The 12,963-nt window shown below is 38.6% G+C and overlaps 2 protein-coding genes across 3 annotated transcripts; one reads left to right on the top strand and one right to left on the bottom strand.

Annotated features, from left to right (window-relative positions):
• The first annotated feature begins 4,822 nt into the window (after window positions 1–4,822).
• Window positions 4,823–7,089, top strand: LOC113281488 (probable adenylate kinase 7, mitochondrial). Its single transcript, XM_026530253.1, has 4 exons — window positions 4,823–5,295; window positions 5,915–6,055; window positions 6,172–6,399; window positions 6,508–7,089. Exons 1-4 carry the CDS (start codon window positions 4,963–4,965, stop codon window positions 6,658–6,660), a joined length of 855 nt encoding a protein of 284 aa, XP_026386038.1. The 5' UTR covers window positions 4,823–4,962; the 3' UTR covers window positions 6,661–7,089.
• Window positions 7,090–7,554: 465 nt separating this feature from the next.
• LOC113281487 lies at window positions 7,555–12,652 on the bottom strand. 2 transcript variants are annotated; one of them, XM_026530251.1, is made up of 9 exons: window positions 12,429–12,652; window positions 11,224–11,959; window positions 9,927–10,720; window positions 9,446–9,743; window positions 9,147–9,356; window positions 8,709–8,882; window positions 8,367–8,546; window positions 8,155–8,268; window positions 7,555–8,082 (listed from the first exon to the last, which is right to left on the bottom strand). In XM_026530251.1, exons 2-9 carry the CDS (start codon window positions 11,953–11,955, stop codon window positions 7,753–7,755), a joined length of 2,832 nt encoding a protein of 943 aa, XP_026386036.1. In that variant the 5' UTR covers window positions 11,956–11,959; window positions 12,429–12,652; the 3' UTR covers window positions 7,555–7,752. The 2 variants fall into 2 exon arrangements, with proteins under 2 accessions (XP_026386036.1, XP_026386037.1); XM_026530252.1 differs by having other exon boundaries at window positions 11,224–11,956.
• Window positions 12,653–12,963: the final 311 nt, after the last annotated feature.

Genomic DNA, 12,963 nt, shown 5'->3' with positions numbered 1-12,963 from the left:
ATCATCAACTCATTAATTGAGCAACTACTCTCAGTTGAGCAATTTCAATCATTCAGAGCTTATCATATTCAGAATTCACACACCCACAATCTTTGATTACCATTGATTCCACACATTTCCCAGCTTCCCTCCTACAGATCAACCCATCCTCTCTTGTGACCGAATTTACTCTGGAATGGTCATTGTCTTGATTTAGGCTGGAGTACTACAGATTGATCTCTCGAATCTAAAGCACCCCCTTTGCAGCGGTGCATCTGTGTGAGGTTTAACATTTCGCTCGGTTCGAGGAGTCTCCTCCGTACGGTCGTCTCCTCAATTCCTTAAAAACCATCAAATCGTTTTTCCCCATCTATAGTTGTAAAGAGTTTGGACCCAATATGAGAAATTGAGAAAATTAGGTCAAAATTATAAGAATGTGTGGGACCGGCTCCTTGTAAGCCTTAGGGTCGGCCTTGGTCGGTCAAAGAACCATGCACATGTCACCATAATGTCCGTGTCTCAGTCCTGAGAGCTTCGGTATTTTCTGATGTGCGTTTGAGCAATATCTTGAGTTTTCAGAAGAGTTCGGTCTTTGACTGAAATTCTCGATTTTTCTCGAACGAGCAAGTAGAACTTTGCTCGTTTGATCAAAAATTTGGAAAATATTAAAATACTGATATTTTAATATTTGGCGTGAGTAGCCTAGTCGGTCATGTGACCATATGGGTTTTTGGCTTTTTCATGGTTTGAGCAATATTTGAGAAAATATGAAGGAATCGTGATATTTTGCTCAAACGGAGGAGTTTCATGAGATTAGGGAAATAATAATTATGAAAGACTAGGGATTGTAAGGTGTGGGACCGGCCATGGCTAGGGAATGGCCGGCCGGCTCCTTTCCCTATTTTTATTATTTTTCATGAAACCGTGATAATATGGGAAAACCATGAGTTTTGCTCAAACAAGGAAAATTGCTAGAATAAAGGAGTTTTCATGAGTTCATGAAAATAATAGAGTAATTAAAATAAAGGAAAAGGGCATGGCCGGCCGGCCGGCCGGCCCGATCCCACATGCACCACTTTATTATTTTAATAATATTTTCTCTCTTCCATTCCGTGTAGGATTCCTCATTTGTCCATATTTTTGAATGCTCATTCGTGCATCATTGTTGAGTACACTTGCACCATTTTATGGGGCTTACTCAGTGATAGTCCAGATGCCCGATTGTTGAGTATGTATTACTAATTTATGAAATTCAGTGGAGAATGATTCATGAAACTGAGTAATAAAAGTGAGTAGTTATTTATTATCAATCCATAGGATCAGCCGTGGATTCGACCATGAATTCAGAATAATAAAATGAGCATTACCATCCCATGGGATCGTGGATTCGACCATAGAATCGGAGTAACGAGATTATGTATTACCATTCCATGAGATCAGTCGTGGATTCGACCATGAAATCAGAGTAATGAGGTAAAATAGATTATTTTCTAGGAATTCAGTGGTGAATGTCAGAGTAGAATTAATCTATTATAGAAGAGATATTAGCCAGTTAAAGCGTCATATCCGTTCTGAAAGGTGCATAGTCAGGAAACAGCGAGCGTTTCCGAAGTCCTGAAGGCGTTATTGCTCTCAATCTTACGGAGAACCGCCTGGATCTATACACGGTCTCTCTACATAGTCAGGGAACAGTGAGTGTCACCGACGTCCTAAAGGCGTTGTTGCTCTCAATCTTACGGAGAACCGCCCAATCGTTCTTCTATGTAGAGGTGGGTATCTCTAATGCAGTCAGGGAACAGCGAGTCACCGACGTCCTGAAGGCGTTGTTGCTCTCAATCTTACGAAGAACCGCCCAATTACGTTATTCTACATAGAGGTCATGATGAAATGCGATGTATCAAACGCTCAGCTAGTGGAGGATTTTCGAGACACATATTCATCATGGCTCGTAAAATATGAATCGTCACATGTCGGAAGTCGTGCCAGAAACATGCAGTATCATGATTTTACGATTTTGACCTTTGTTGAAAATCCAGCATCTACATTAAGTCCCCTGCTTAGCGAGGGACAGTCATGTTCCGCGGTAAGCATTAAATGGTGATTTTCAGTCGACGAGATCAATGGTTGAACTCAGTTGTACAAAGGTATTTTCAGAATCCTCGATTTGCTCCAATGATGTCATGTACGAGCAAACATTCGAGTGAGGACCCTGATAGTTTGATAGAGTGTCATCTCATGAGTACGACGAGACGAGGCACTGCTGATTTGGTCGGTCGTTCGGTTTTGGTCGGTTTAGCGTTTGCGGTCCCGACCCAAAATGGAAATCCTTGTTTTAGGAACAGACGTTCGCTCGTTTGTTAGTTTAACAAACAAACAAAATAGGCCTGAGTCTAATGATAAAATTTTTGTCTATGAGCTTTCACGAGGAACATTTTTTTTAAATATGTGAGATTTCACAAAATGGAATAGACTCTCGTTTCAAAGGTGGATGCTCGTACGAGAGTAAAAGTGTTTTTTCTTAATAGACATACGTCTGTTAGTAATAAAATTTTGTCTATGAGCTTTCGTGAAAAATTTTACTTTTTGAAAATATACTCTCGTCTCAAAGACAGATGCTCGCACGAGGGGGCAAAATATATATTTTCAAATTTACGTGAGTTTCACGTTAAAAATATTTTTTTGTTAAATCAGTGTTTTGATTTTGAACAAATGTTGAAAATAGACAATCATACATGGAGAAATAATGTTTGTAAGTGAGTTTTCACAATTATAGAATGGACGTTTGTCCAATTTTTGAAAAACCAGTGAATGTTCACACAGTGAAAATTTATGTGAAATCAAATTTTGATTTTCAACAATTGCTAGAAGTAAACAATTTTTGATGAAATATTGTTTGTATGGATTTGATGACCTGATAGTGTATGCACAAAAACCAATGAGTGTTCACTCTATGGGAATCGCTCACACGGTGAAAATTATGTGAATTATTCACATGATGGAAGTTTCGTGAATTGTTCACAGTTTTATGAAAATCACGTTATGGTTTTGAATAACGAATTTTGTTCGTCTTTGCAGGTTTGAAGGAACGAGCAAGTTTTTGAAATTCTGACGTTAAAATCACTACAGCTAGTGAAATTGTAAATAGGTAAGAGTTGGATGGTTACCATTTTTGTTGCGTGTTTGTTATTGGTATATCCATGAATCCATGTCTTTCGCCTCAGATAATGGTGACTTCCAGTTACAACCACCCTTCTAGTTCTTCCGGGGAACGCTCCAGAAATATCAAGTCAAAGATGAAGACTTTTGCAGATGTTCATGCCGAGGTGAATCAACCTTTCAGAGACGCTAGAAAGTTGATACATTATATGTCTCTTGATCATCTGGGATTCGTCCGTGCTAAGAAAACAGAAACGTGATGAAATGTCACATAAGAAAAGAGCTAAAGATGAAAAGCTCATATCTCATCAGCAGAAACACCATCGACTTCAACAAATGAGTATCAGCTGAAGATGAAGTACGGCCTTGCATTGATGGTGTAGCTCCTGACGTGGATGAATGAAGAATTTCGTCATAATTCGTCATCAGAAAATTCAGAACTCATCCCTTTAGCAAAAACGCCATAAAATCTTCATCCGATGTCGGATTTTCGCGATCTACCCATGTATCCTTATGCCCAGGAAAATTTCAAGCTTTTTCTAAGAAGATTTTTGAGTTTTGAGCATGTTTAGGAGGTGAAATCAGCGAAACAGTAAACTTTCAGGAGATCTTCAGAACTTTTTCAGCTGTCATGTAGTCCAAAGTTTTGGCCACATCTTTTTGCTTGTTTCTTTAGTTGATGTGAATTTTGGATATGTTGTAGAGGACATCCATACAAAGAATGGTATATGACCCATCCCTAGATTCTTCACCAATTTTTTTCCAGCTTGCTTCTTTGTGCGGGACAGTGTAAAATCATATCAGACGAGCTTGTTGTAAAACACTCCCGTTCTGTCTTTAGACCATTCACTTGTGTCTCGAACAGTTGTGAAGGATTTTAATGTCCTCGATTCATTTGAGATCAGCACCCCTTGATTGATACATGATCATGATGCTTGCAGTTCCATCTTGTTTCCGTCAGTCGTAGAAACATCACTTCTGAAACCCTGGTCATGGGACCATAACTGAGGTTGCTCTCAAAAGGGGGTGATGTAATGACCATGGTTGCATGTCCCGATGATAGAATTCATTTTACGATGAATGATTAGCACTGGAGAGCCCGACTCCACGAGTCTTGGAATTGTGAAATTGATCGTCATGATCAGCGGACCATCAGTCCCCAGTATTTTGTTAAATCTCTCCCTTTCGTTTTCCCTTCTTCTGACAAGACCTAGATAGAGGACCGGGTAGAAAAATCGATGTAAAGACCTAGGTGGTCGAAGTTGGAGATACCTTGATGAAGGACTCAGTGGAAAGAGCTGGTGGACACCGACCGATTGTGGAAGTTATGAATCCCGTCTGAGAATTGCTGCTTGCATGTTGTATGCTCTGGAAGCTGTAGGAACCTCATACGACGTCGGAATTCGATGCTTGACCCCAACTTTTGAAGCTAAGAGACTGAGTTATCACATGAGGAAAGAATCACTCAATTTGGAGTTGCAAAGATCAGCCAACGAAACGTGCACATTTGTAATTTGTAATCCCGTACAAAATTTTCCCAATATTAAAAATATCTGGACCACAAGCGTGTGCTAGAAACAAGAATGAATATCTGGAGCAATGGTAAAATCGTAATAATGTGTGCACTGCAGGGTATTTCGCTGAATTTATTCCTCTAAAACCTCAAATTCTCCCTTCCTAAGAAAAACCCTCTTTGATAAATTTCTGTTCCAAAAAGTTTGCAACTTTTTTTTTCCTCTTTCTCCTTCTTCTTCATCATCTCTCTCGGCTTCAACATACATATATATATATATAGAGAGAGGGAATTTCTAGAAGGGGCCTTTGAAAATGGCAGGAATTTGTCGTATATCAAGCAGATTTATGCGAAAATTAGGTCAAGATCAATTACAAAGACGATCATTCGGAGCAGCAGCACTTGAGATAGACTATTATTCTGAGGAAGAAGAAGAATTTTATAAAGGTCGGAATGAATTGTTATTAGCAGCAGAATCAAAGGGTTTTAAATCTGAAAAAGGTGTACAATGGGTGTTTATTGGAAATCCAAGTGTTAAAAAACATTTGTATGCTGAAAAACTATCAAAGCTTCTTGATGTTCCTCATATCTCTATGGGTACTCTTGTTCGTCAAGAACTTCATCCTCATTCTTCTTTATACAAACAGGTTAGCTCTTGTTAATTTACTTTGATTCGAAGATTGAACCATCGAGTAAAATTCGTTAAATATTTATTTATTCAAAAATTGATAATTTTTTCTGAAATTTGATAAAGTATTGATCCCTTTTCACCGAATTTGATCCGGAAAACTAAAAGGGAAAACAAAAAGATTGGAACTTTTGATTGTTTGTTAGGTTTTCATCAATATTGATTATTGAATAAGATCTTATTAATTATCATCATTAGACTGGTACTTCTAAGTTTTCCATAGATTTTGGGCATAATGATCTGAAGATGGAATCAACGGGAAAAATCACTAGTCATTAGTCACAGCTGCAATTCCGGTAGGTTTAAGGGACAAAATAACGTGCCACGTGTAGCAAAGATAAAGAGTCTAAATGGGGTATTTTGGGGATTGTGCGGAGAATTGAAACCCTAATCCTGGAAGAAAAAGGTGTGAGCTGGGGAGATGTGTGGTTGACACTACTTTTCTTGCACATGATGGGTATTTGTGTCATTTGAGTAAAATAGTGAAGTCAGACACCGAGTCAGCTGGAAACGAACACTTGTTGTAGTAGTAGTACTGAAAAAGGTATTTGTTGTTAAGTTGTTCTGTGTGATTTCAGGTTGCCAATGCCCTAAATGAGGGGAAGCTTGTACCCGAGGATATAGTATTTGGTTTGTTATCAAAGAGACTAGAAGAAGGATATCATAGAGGCGAATCTGGTTTCATTCTTGATGGAATTCCTCGTAACAGAATTCAAGCAGTAAGTTTGAAGTTCAATTGGGTGCATATGGTTTGAAAATTCTCTTGATTGTTTTAGACAATATGAGGTTCTTTTTTTGATTTTCTTGCTACGATTTTGGTTTATTATTGTTGCAGGAGATTCTTGATCAGATTGCGGATATTGATTTAGTTGTCAACTTTAAATGCATGGATGAGTGTGTGTTGAAAAAACATATGGGACATGGTTTATGTTCTCATTGTCAGGAAGCTATTGGCACAAAAAGTTCAATATCCTCATATATTCAAAGACAACAACATATTCAATTGGGTTCAACCAAAGATGGTGTTGTTCGAAAGGAGAAACTTCAGTCATACTCAGAGCAGGTATACTAGATTTATGCATTAGAATGAGCTCAAATTATTGGACATTTTGTATTGCTAGCTGTCTCGACTTTGTGTATGAATCCTCAAATCTCTTCATTTTTCATGTAGATAAAGCCATTGGAAGAATACTATAGGATGCAAAAGAAGATTCTTGATTTCCAAGTAGCCAGTGGAGTTGGAGAGACTTGGCAAGGGCTCGTGGCCGCGTTACATTTGCAGCATGTTAATGCAGTTCATTCTTCACAGAAATTGACAGCATAATGCCGCACATCCTATTACTCAACTTCTCAACCCTGTCTTGTGTTTTTTGTTTTGCACACCAATTTTGGCAATTGTAGTATAGATAAAAGTGTCTGATGGTAAGAATGGTGAAGGTTTATCTCTGCTTACATCTGGCGGGTTCGAAGATGTTTCTAAAATTGTACTCCCTCCGCCCCACTATTAAGTGACCTAGTTTATAACTAAATTTAGTTATAAACTAGGTCACTTATGGGACGGAGGGAGTACCTTTCCTTATGAGTGTATTTTGGTTTTGAAGGTTGTGAGTCTGTAATGTAGTTCCGGCGATGAGAAGAAATACAGTATGCTGGCTTTTGTGAGCTTAGGCGAACTTCTGATGTTAAACAATTCTCTGCAGTAGCATTGAGAATTTGAGATTATTAGTGCATTTCCCATACGGTTCTCTTGCAATTCCTTAACTTTGAATCACTAGTTGAAACTTCATTGAATTCCCTAACTTTGAATCACTAGTTGAAACTGGAAACTACTCATATATAGACGCCCACCGAGAAGCCTCTTGAAAGAGTGAAATTTAGACATTTTCCCTTATCTCCTCCTTTCGTTGGGGATCTTGTGATCGCCTCTGGATTGTTTCCAACATTAATGCGCATCCAAAAGGGTTTTGGCTCTACTATAGAGAACAGTGTGATCAATTACAGACGCTGACGCAGCTGGAATGTTGCAGATTTATAACTCAGAAATTCATTGGTCATGTCCTGGTTGGATCGTGCATGGTTCGTTTGTTTCAAAAATGGAATGAAGTAGAGAAACACTGGAAGAACCTTGCTATCTTTGATAATGGAGCACTTCATTGGTCGGGCTAAAATACATGTCAAGGGTTGAGCTAAAAACTCTCACGAGAAGCTGAAGGACGTCTTTTCCAAGTTGTGATTACTTGAAGCAGTAACCAGATTTGGTAAAACATAATTAAGAAACACACTTTAGACAAAGAAATGTTGGGAATAAAGCTACAGTGGAAATGAATTATCCTTAAACTGAAGATAGTCCCAAAATTTATGACTGGCATCCATTTTACTCCTGCATATTAAAACAGAACAATGACAGGGCCGAGACCTATATGGAATTTCCATCTTTCCATACTTCACGCAGAAGTTGATATCTGATGGGATTCTGACCTTCATTTTTCTTTGGTTTCCAATTTGACGTAACAGAACTTTGGAGGTTGTTAGGGATAATTGAATTCAGAGGTGAATCAAGTTCTTCAAGCTCATCGTCACTAGTATGAGATTTTCTAAGAATAAAGGACCCACACCGCTTCAGCTTAGAGTCATTTTGAGCTTTTACTATATCGGCAAGTGACACAGGTGTAGGTGGAAAATAGGTTATTGGAATGGTATTGGCTGGGATACTTTCGATTGATCCTTCCACATCGTCAGTAAGCCCCTGCGAAGAAACTCCCATTTTAAGAGAAAAAACAAAAGACTCGCAGAGTAGAAGCTTTGTAAAAACACAAACCTTCGAGTCAAGTGCTTCGAAAACGATTTCTGGAACAGAGTCTGGACAAAACTCATCCGGCACAAAGTTTTGCAAAATCTTCTTGATTAAAGCTGCACCAAATGTAGGGCATACCTACAAAATATAGAACTGAATGAGGATATGACGTACTAAAAACGGGCCACAAACAGAAACAAGGAAGCCAAACAGAAGCTCTGGTTCTAGGAACGGACCTCTTTTCTGACTGACCCATCTAACAGCATGTCCTTGGGAAGCATCATGAGATCACTCAATGCACCAAGTAGATGAAAAGATTTGAACAATGATTCACATTCACAGCCGTCAATCTCATTCTGAACTTCCTTATCATCTTTACCCAATAGATCCGTTAGACATCTTGACCAGTTACCAATCTGGAGTTCGCAGGAGACAAACACACCAAAGAGGAAAGCGTAAGCTGCACAATTTCTCCACATTTTCATTTTTAACACTGACAGCAATGTATATATCAAACAGAGTTCTTTGAACTAGGGAGGAATGGAATAACTTACAACCAGTGTTGTATTATAACTTACAGCATTTTTAAGTTGTGCACCCAAACCAAAGCTTGAGTTCCCAGCTGGAACAGGTAGAACGCGAGAATCACTAATGGGATCAGAGATAGGATCTGTCGGGCTGTCATCAGCTGATTCACGAAGAATTGCATTGAACATGGCCATATCCAGTCTGCCCACACACTGTTCCATTACCTGCACACATACACGGAAAAATTAATTTACGTCAAAAATATGGGTGTCAAACGCTATTCCCCATCCTTCGGTACCTGTCAAAAATTCTTAGTTCTTATTAAGTCCAATCATGTCACCAAGGAAAACAAAGAGGGATATACAAAGATACACCAGCGCCAATAAGTTCAGTTTCCATGCCCATGTACCCAGCTAATTATCTAGGGAAATAGGTCTTGGGCCTGACTCAGTTATAGACAGATAAATGGAGTTCATAACTATAGTTACCAATCTAGGCAGAACATGCAAGCAACCACACTCGTGCCCACCAGCTCGTACTGGACAAAGTCTCTCGTAGGCATCCTTGAATGCATTTCTCCACAGGTCTAATGAATAGTTTACCTGCTCATCTCCTCTACTTGGCATCATTTCATAAGAAACCTTATTATGTTCTTTGGTTGGCTTCTTAGGAGCAGACTGCATAAATGGTGTAAAGATCTGGAGAGAGCAAAATGGGAGAGAAGTTAAAAAAAAAACATTTGTTAATGCAAATAAGAGAGGTTAAGAATAATTAATAGAAGTTTGACCTGCCACCATAAAGACTCGATAATTCGAGAGAAGATCCAAGCTTCAATCTTTTCCAGCGCATTTACAAATGTTTGTGAGTTCTCCCAGTCATCAAACTTCTTAGTAGATAGAAACATTTTGTCCTTGTTGACAGGACTGGACTCTCTCGAATTTGTTGGGAAGCTTTTACCGCGTCCTTTTCCACCTCCATTATTTTCAACGCACATTGAGGAAGAAGCCGATGGTTGTTGTGAGTCTTCCACAAATTGGACGACAATGTTTCTCAAGAACACTGAATTTGAGAGCCAGAAAGTTAATCTGTATTTGGAACATAGCAGAATCAGCAAAATGATTGAAGAAATGAGAAGGTAGTTTAAGAAGCCATTACTAATTAGAGAGTAATATATGCTCTTAATTCATGCTCTGGAAATACAACTTTTAGGGGCTGACCATGGCATGGCTCATGAAAGATACGGAATGAAATTGTAGGGTTACACATACCTTGGGATATCACTTCCACATGCTTTTGCAACCAAAGCTAATCCTGAAACCGCACTTTTAGCAGCAGTTGCTTTCCTTTCCTTTAGCTTTTGCTTACATGCACGAGTATATAGTCTAAAAAGGCGGCGAGCCGGAGCGTGAACTTTATTTGCAGAACTCCCATGTTCAGCAGCGACTGCATAAAGAGAAACTTCAACTGCAGCAGCTTCTCTCAGCTCTCCTTCTAGCTTCTGTATTCTATGCTCTAAGTGCCGGAGTTTGGTATCGGAGATACTGTCTCTACCTTCTCTTTGAACAACACCACTGTTTTTCCTTTCACTTCCTTTGAAGCTTTTGGGACTGTTCTGACCATCTTCTGAAATATCAATTTCCTTGACAACTTCCATAAACTGATTCTCGCTTAAAGAACCACGTCTCCTACATGAATCATGTGGTGATTGAAAAGACATTACAGGCTTTTGTCTATTGCTGATTAGCATATTACCCTTCACCTCAGCATCTCCAGGGTTGACTTCCTCCTGTCCATCATCTTCATATTTTTCTTTCCTAAGACCAGCATGTCTACCACTAATACTTCCAACTTCTTCTTGCCAACTTCTACACTTTGCCCAAGCTTTTGTATCTTCCCCAGGTTTATATGCATCTAGACGATTAAATGCTTCTGTCAAATGCTTCACCTCTGGCTTTGCAGCCTCAAGTTTCAGAACTGAGTTCGCTACTAGGTTTCCTGTTCCTGAACGTTCTGCAACAGGAACTGAGTTCGCTGCTATCTTCCCCACTCCTTCTGATACGTTCTGCAACACAACCACCTGAAGGTTCAAATCTGACATGCTAAGGAAGTTGAGCTGTCCATCAGGCATCAGGTTACTGGTAAAGACATTTTACCAACAGGGCAGCAGTACAGAAACCAAGATGCAAGGAAGAGAGTCTGACCATTTGATCTAATCTAATTCAAACAAAATATTAGCCTAACTATATACAACAACTAATAATTTTACGGATTTCTTTGAACCTAGTGAAGGATTAAGATGATGCATATACATCCTACACTTTGTCAAATGGGAGGCCAATACCCTTAGTATACTTGATCTGTATTCTAGCAATTGACAAACTGCCTGAGTCGTGGATCTAAGAAACTAAAAATTCCGGCATATAATTTGCAAATCCTACAAGCAATATAATTAGGGGCGTTTATCAAAATGAGTATATAACCCTATACCATTAGTGAGATTGTCAAAACAAGATTAAACACACATTAGTACGGGAATCGTAATGTGTTTATGAGTACAAAAATTACCTCTTCACTTTGTGTTGGCAAGGCAGCCGGGCTAGTCGACAAAGCAGAAGAAGAAAGAATTAACGATGAATGAGATGAGACATCGTCGTAAGTGAACGACATAATCTCAGATTCTTCAGCATTTTCTCCAGTAATCAATGCAGATACCAACTCATTGCTACTCTTGTTGCTAATAGATTCATCTTTAGACAAGCTCTCCATTGACGAGGAGGAGCTGGCGCTATGTATATCAAGTGGTTGGATCTTCACAAACAAATGTGGCTGTATTGAATTCCTAAAGCTGCGTTTACAATTCATTGGAGAACTTACAACAACTTTGTCAGTAAGAAGACCATATTCAGCCAGATCCACAACAGCAGTTCCTAACAACTGACCTCTCACTGTCTTATCTCTCCGAGGCTCATACAAATTAAACTCTAAGCAATTCTTCTCGAACGTCTCTCCGTACCCACCTTTCACACCAATCTCTCTACACAGAGTAACAGGAATCCTAAAAGTCTCATTAAACTTGATTTTCCCATCCCCAGTACCAGAGCCAAGAGAAGGACTAACAGGTTTAGTAGACCCGGCATTTCGATCACCATTTTCCCATTGAATCAACACGGAGCGAAGAGACCGTAAAGATTGAGATGGTGGCCATGGTTTAATCTCTTGAATCTGAATAAGATACTCAGCTTGAATTGAAGAAGAACCTCCTCTATGGTTGTTTCTTCTCTGCCCTTGAGGTACCATACTGCTGTAAAAAACTTGAATACTCTTAAACCCCCTAAATATGTATGTTTAGTACTATGCCTAACACTGTTTCTACCTAAAACCCTTAATAAAGTGAGCATGTGACAACATTAAGTACAGAATGTGATAACCTAAAACAAGCTTTATTCATTGATTGATTCTAAATGGCATGGATGTGTTTGCTTTGAGCTGAATCTCGGAAAAGAAATCCTAAAACAAACAATGGGTTTTGCCAAATTTTTCAGGTAGAGAGATTGAAGAAACAGAAATCTCTTTTAAAAACTATGAAATCAGAAGATCACAAAAATCCAATATTTTTGTCTGCAATGTATTTAGAACAATGAAAGAAAAACCCCAGAAGCATCAATCAACATTTTAAGTAGTAAGTACCACTATAAAGCAGCAATAAGCAGTACAAGTTCCAATGTGAGAGATAGAAGGGAAATGATGAAAAAAATAAGAAAAAAGAGTACCTTTGGCAGTAAAAATCCTAGTAGAAGAAGAGAATCAATGGAGGAGGATAATGACTCACTTAAGCAATAAGTATCTTCTTCCTTAATAAGAACTAGTTATCTGAGTTTCTTTTTGTTTTTGTTTTTGGTTTTGGTTGAAGAAAGGAAGAACTCGAAAACTGCGAATGAAGAAAACAAAACAAATAAGAAAACAGCAAGTAAAGTCTGTATGTGAGAGAGAGAGATTTGTTATCTGACATTGAAAACATCATTATCATTTTCTTTGCTTGAATAAAAATGAAAAGATCTTGGGAAGAAGACATGCGGCATTTTTGGCGCCATATGTGACTAGGACTGAAACTAGAACTAGAACCACAAGAAACCCAAGTAGTTCCATTTAATTTGGTTGGTTGTGCATTGTGTAGCAGAGTAATCGGGTAAATCTAATAAACAGTGGATAAATGACTTAGATCAGTGACTCGCTTGTTTTGTTAGTATTACATCTCTCGGATGAAAGTTGTTCTTTTTTTCCATTTTGGGATCTTTCCAATGGTAA

Source organism: Papaver somniferum, chromosome 5 (genome assembly GCF_003573695.1).
Source record: "Papaver somniferum cultivar HN1 chromosome 5, ASM357369v1, whole genome shotgun sequence".
Taxonomy (NCBI): Eukaryota; Viridiplantae; Streptophyta; class Magnoliopsida; order Ranunculales; family Papaveraceae; genus Papaver; species Papaver somniferum.
Note: the sequence above shows the minus strand (reverse complement) of the source record. Positions and strands in the feature narration are given on the sequence as shown.

Bases quoted from the DNA above. Each gene is read 5' to 3' on its own strand.
- LOC113281488 (XM_026530253.1), top strand. From the start codon at position 4,963: ATGGCAGGAATTTGTCGTATATCAAGCAGATTTATGCGAAAATTAGGT. The intron at 5,296-5,914 runs GTTAGCTCTTGT...GTGTGATTTCAG, and splicing joins ATTCTTCTTTATACAAACAG to GTTGCCAATGCCCTAAATGA. The intron at 6,400-6,507 runs GTATACTAGATT...TTTTTCATGTAG, and splicing joins TTCAGTCATACTCAGAGCAG to ATAAAGCCATTGGAAGAATA.
- LOC113281487 (XM_026530251.1), bottom strand. From the start codon at position 11,955: ATGGTACCTCAAGGGCAGAGAAGAAACAACCATAGAGGAGGTTCTTCT. The intron at 9,744-9,926 runs GTATGTGTAACC...TTCCAAATACAG, and splicing joins TGTGGAAGTGATATCCCAAG to ATTAACTTTCTGGCTCTCAA. The intron at 8,883-9,146 runs GTAACTATAGTT...GTATGTGTGCAG, and splicing joins TGCATGTTCTGCCTAGATTG to GTAATGGAACAGTGTGTGGG.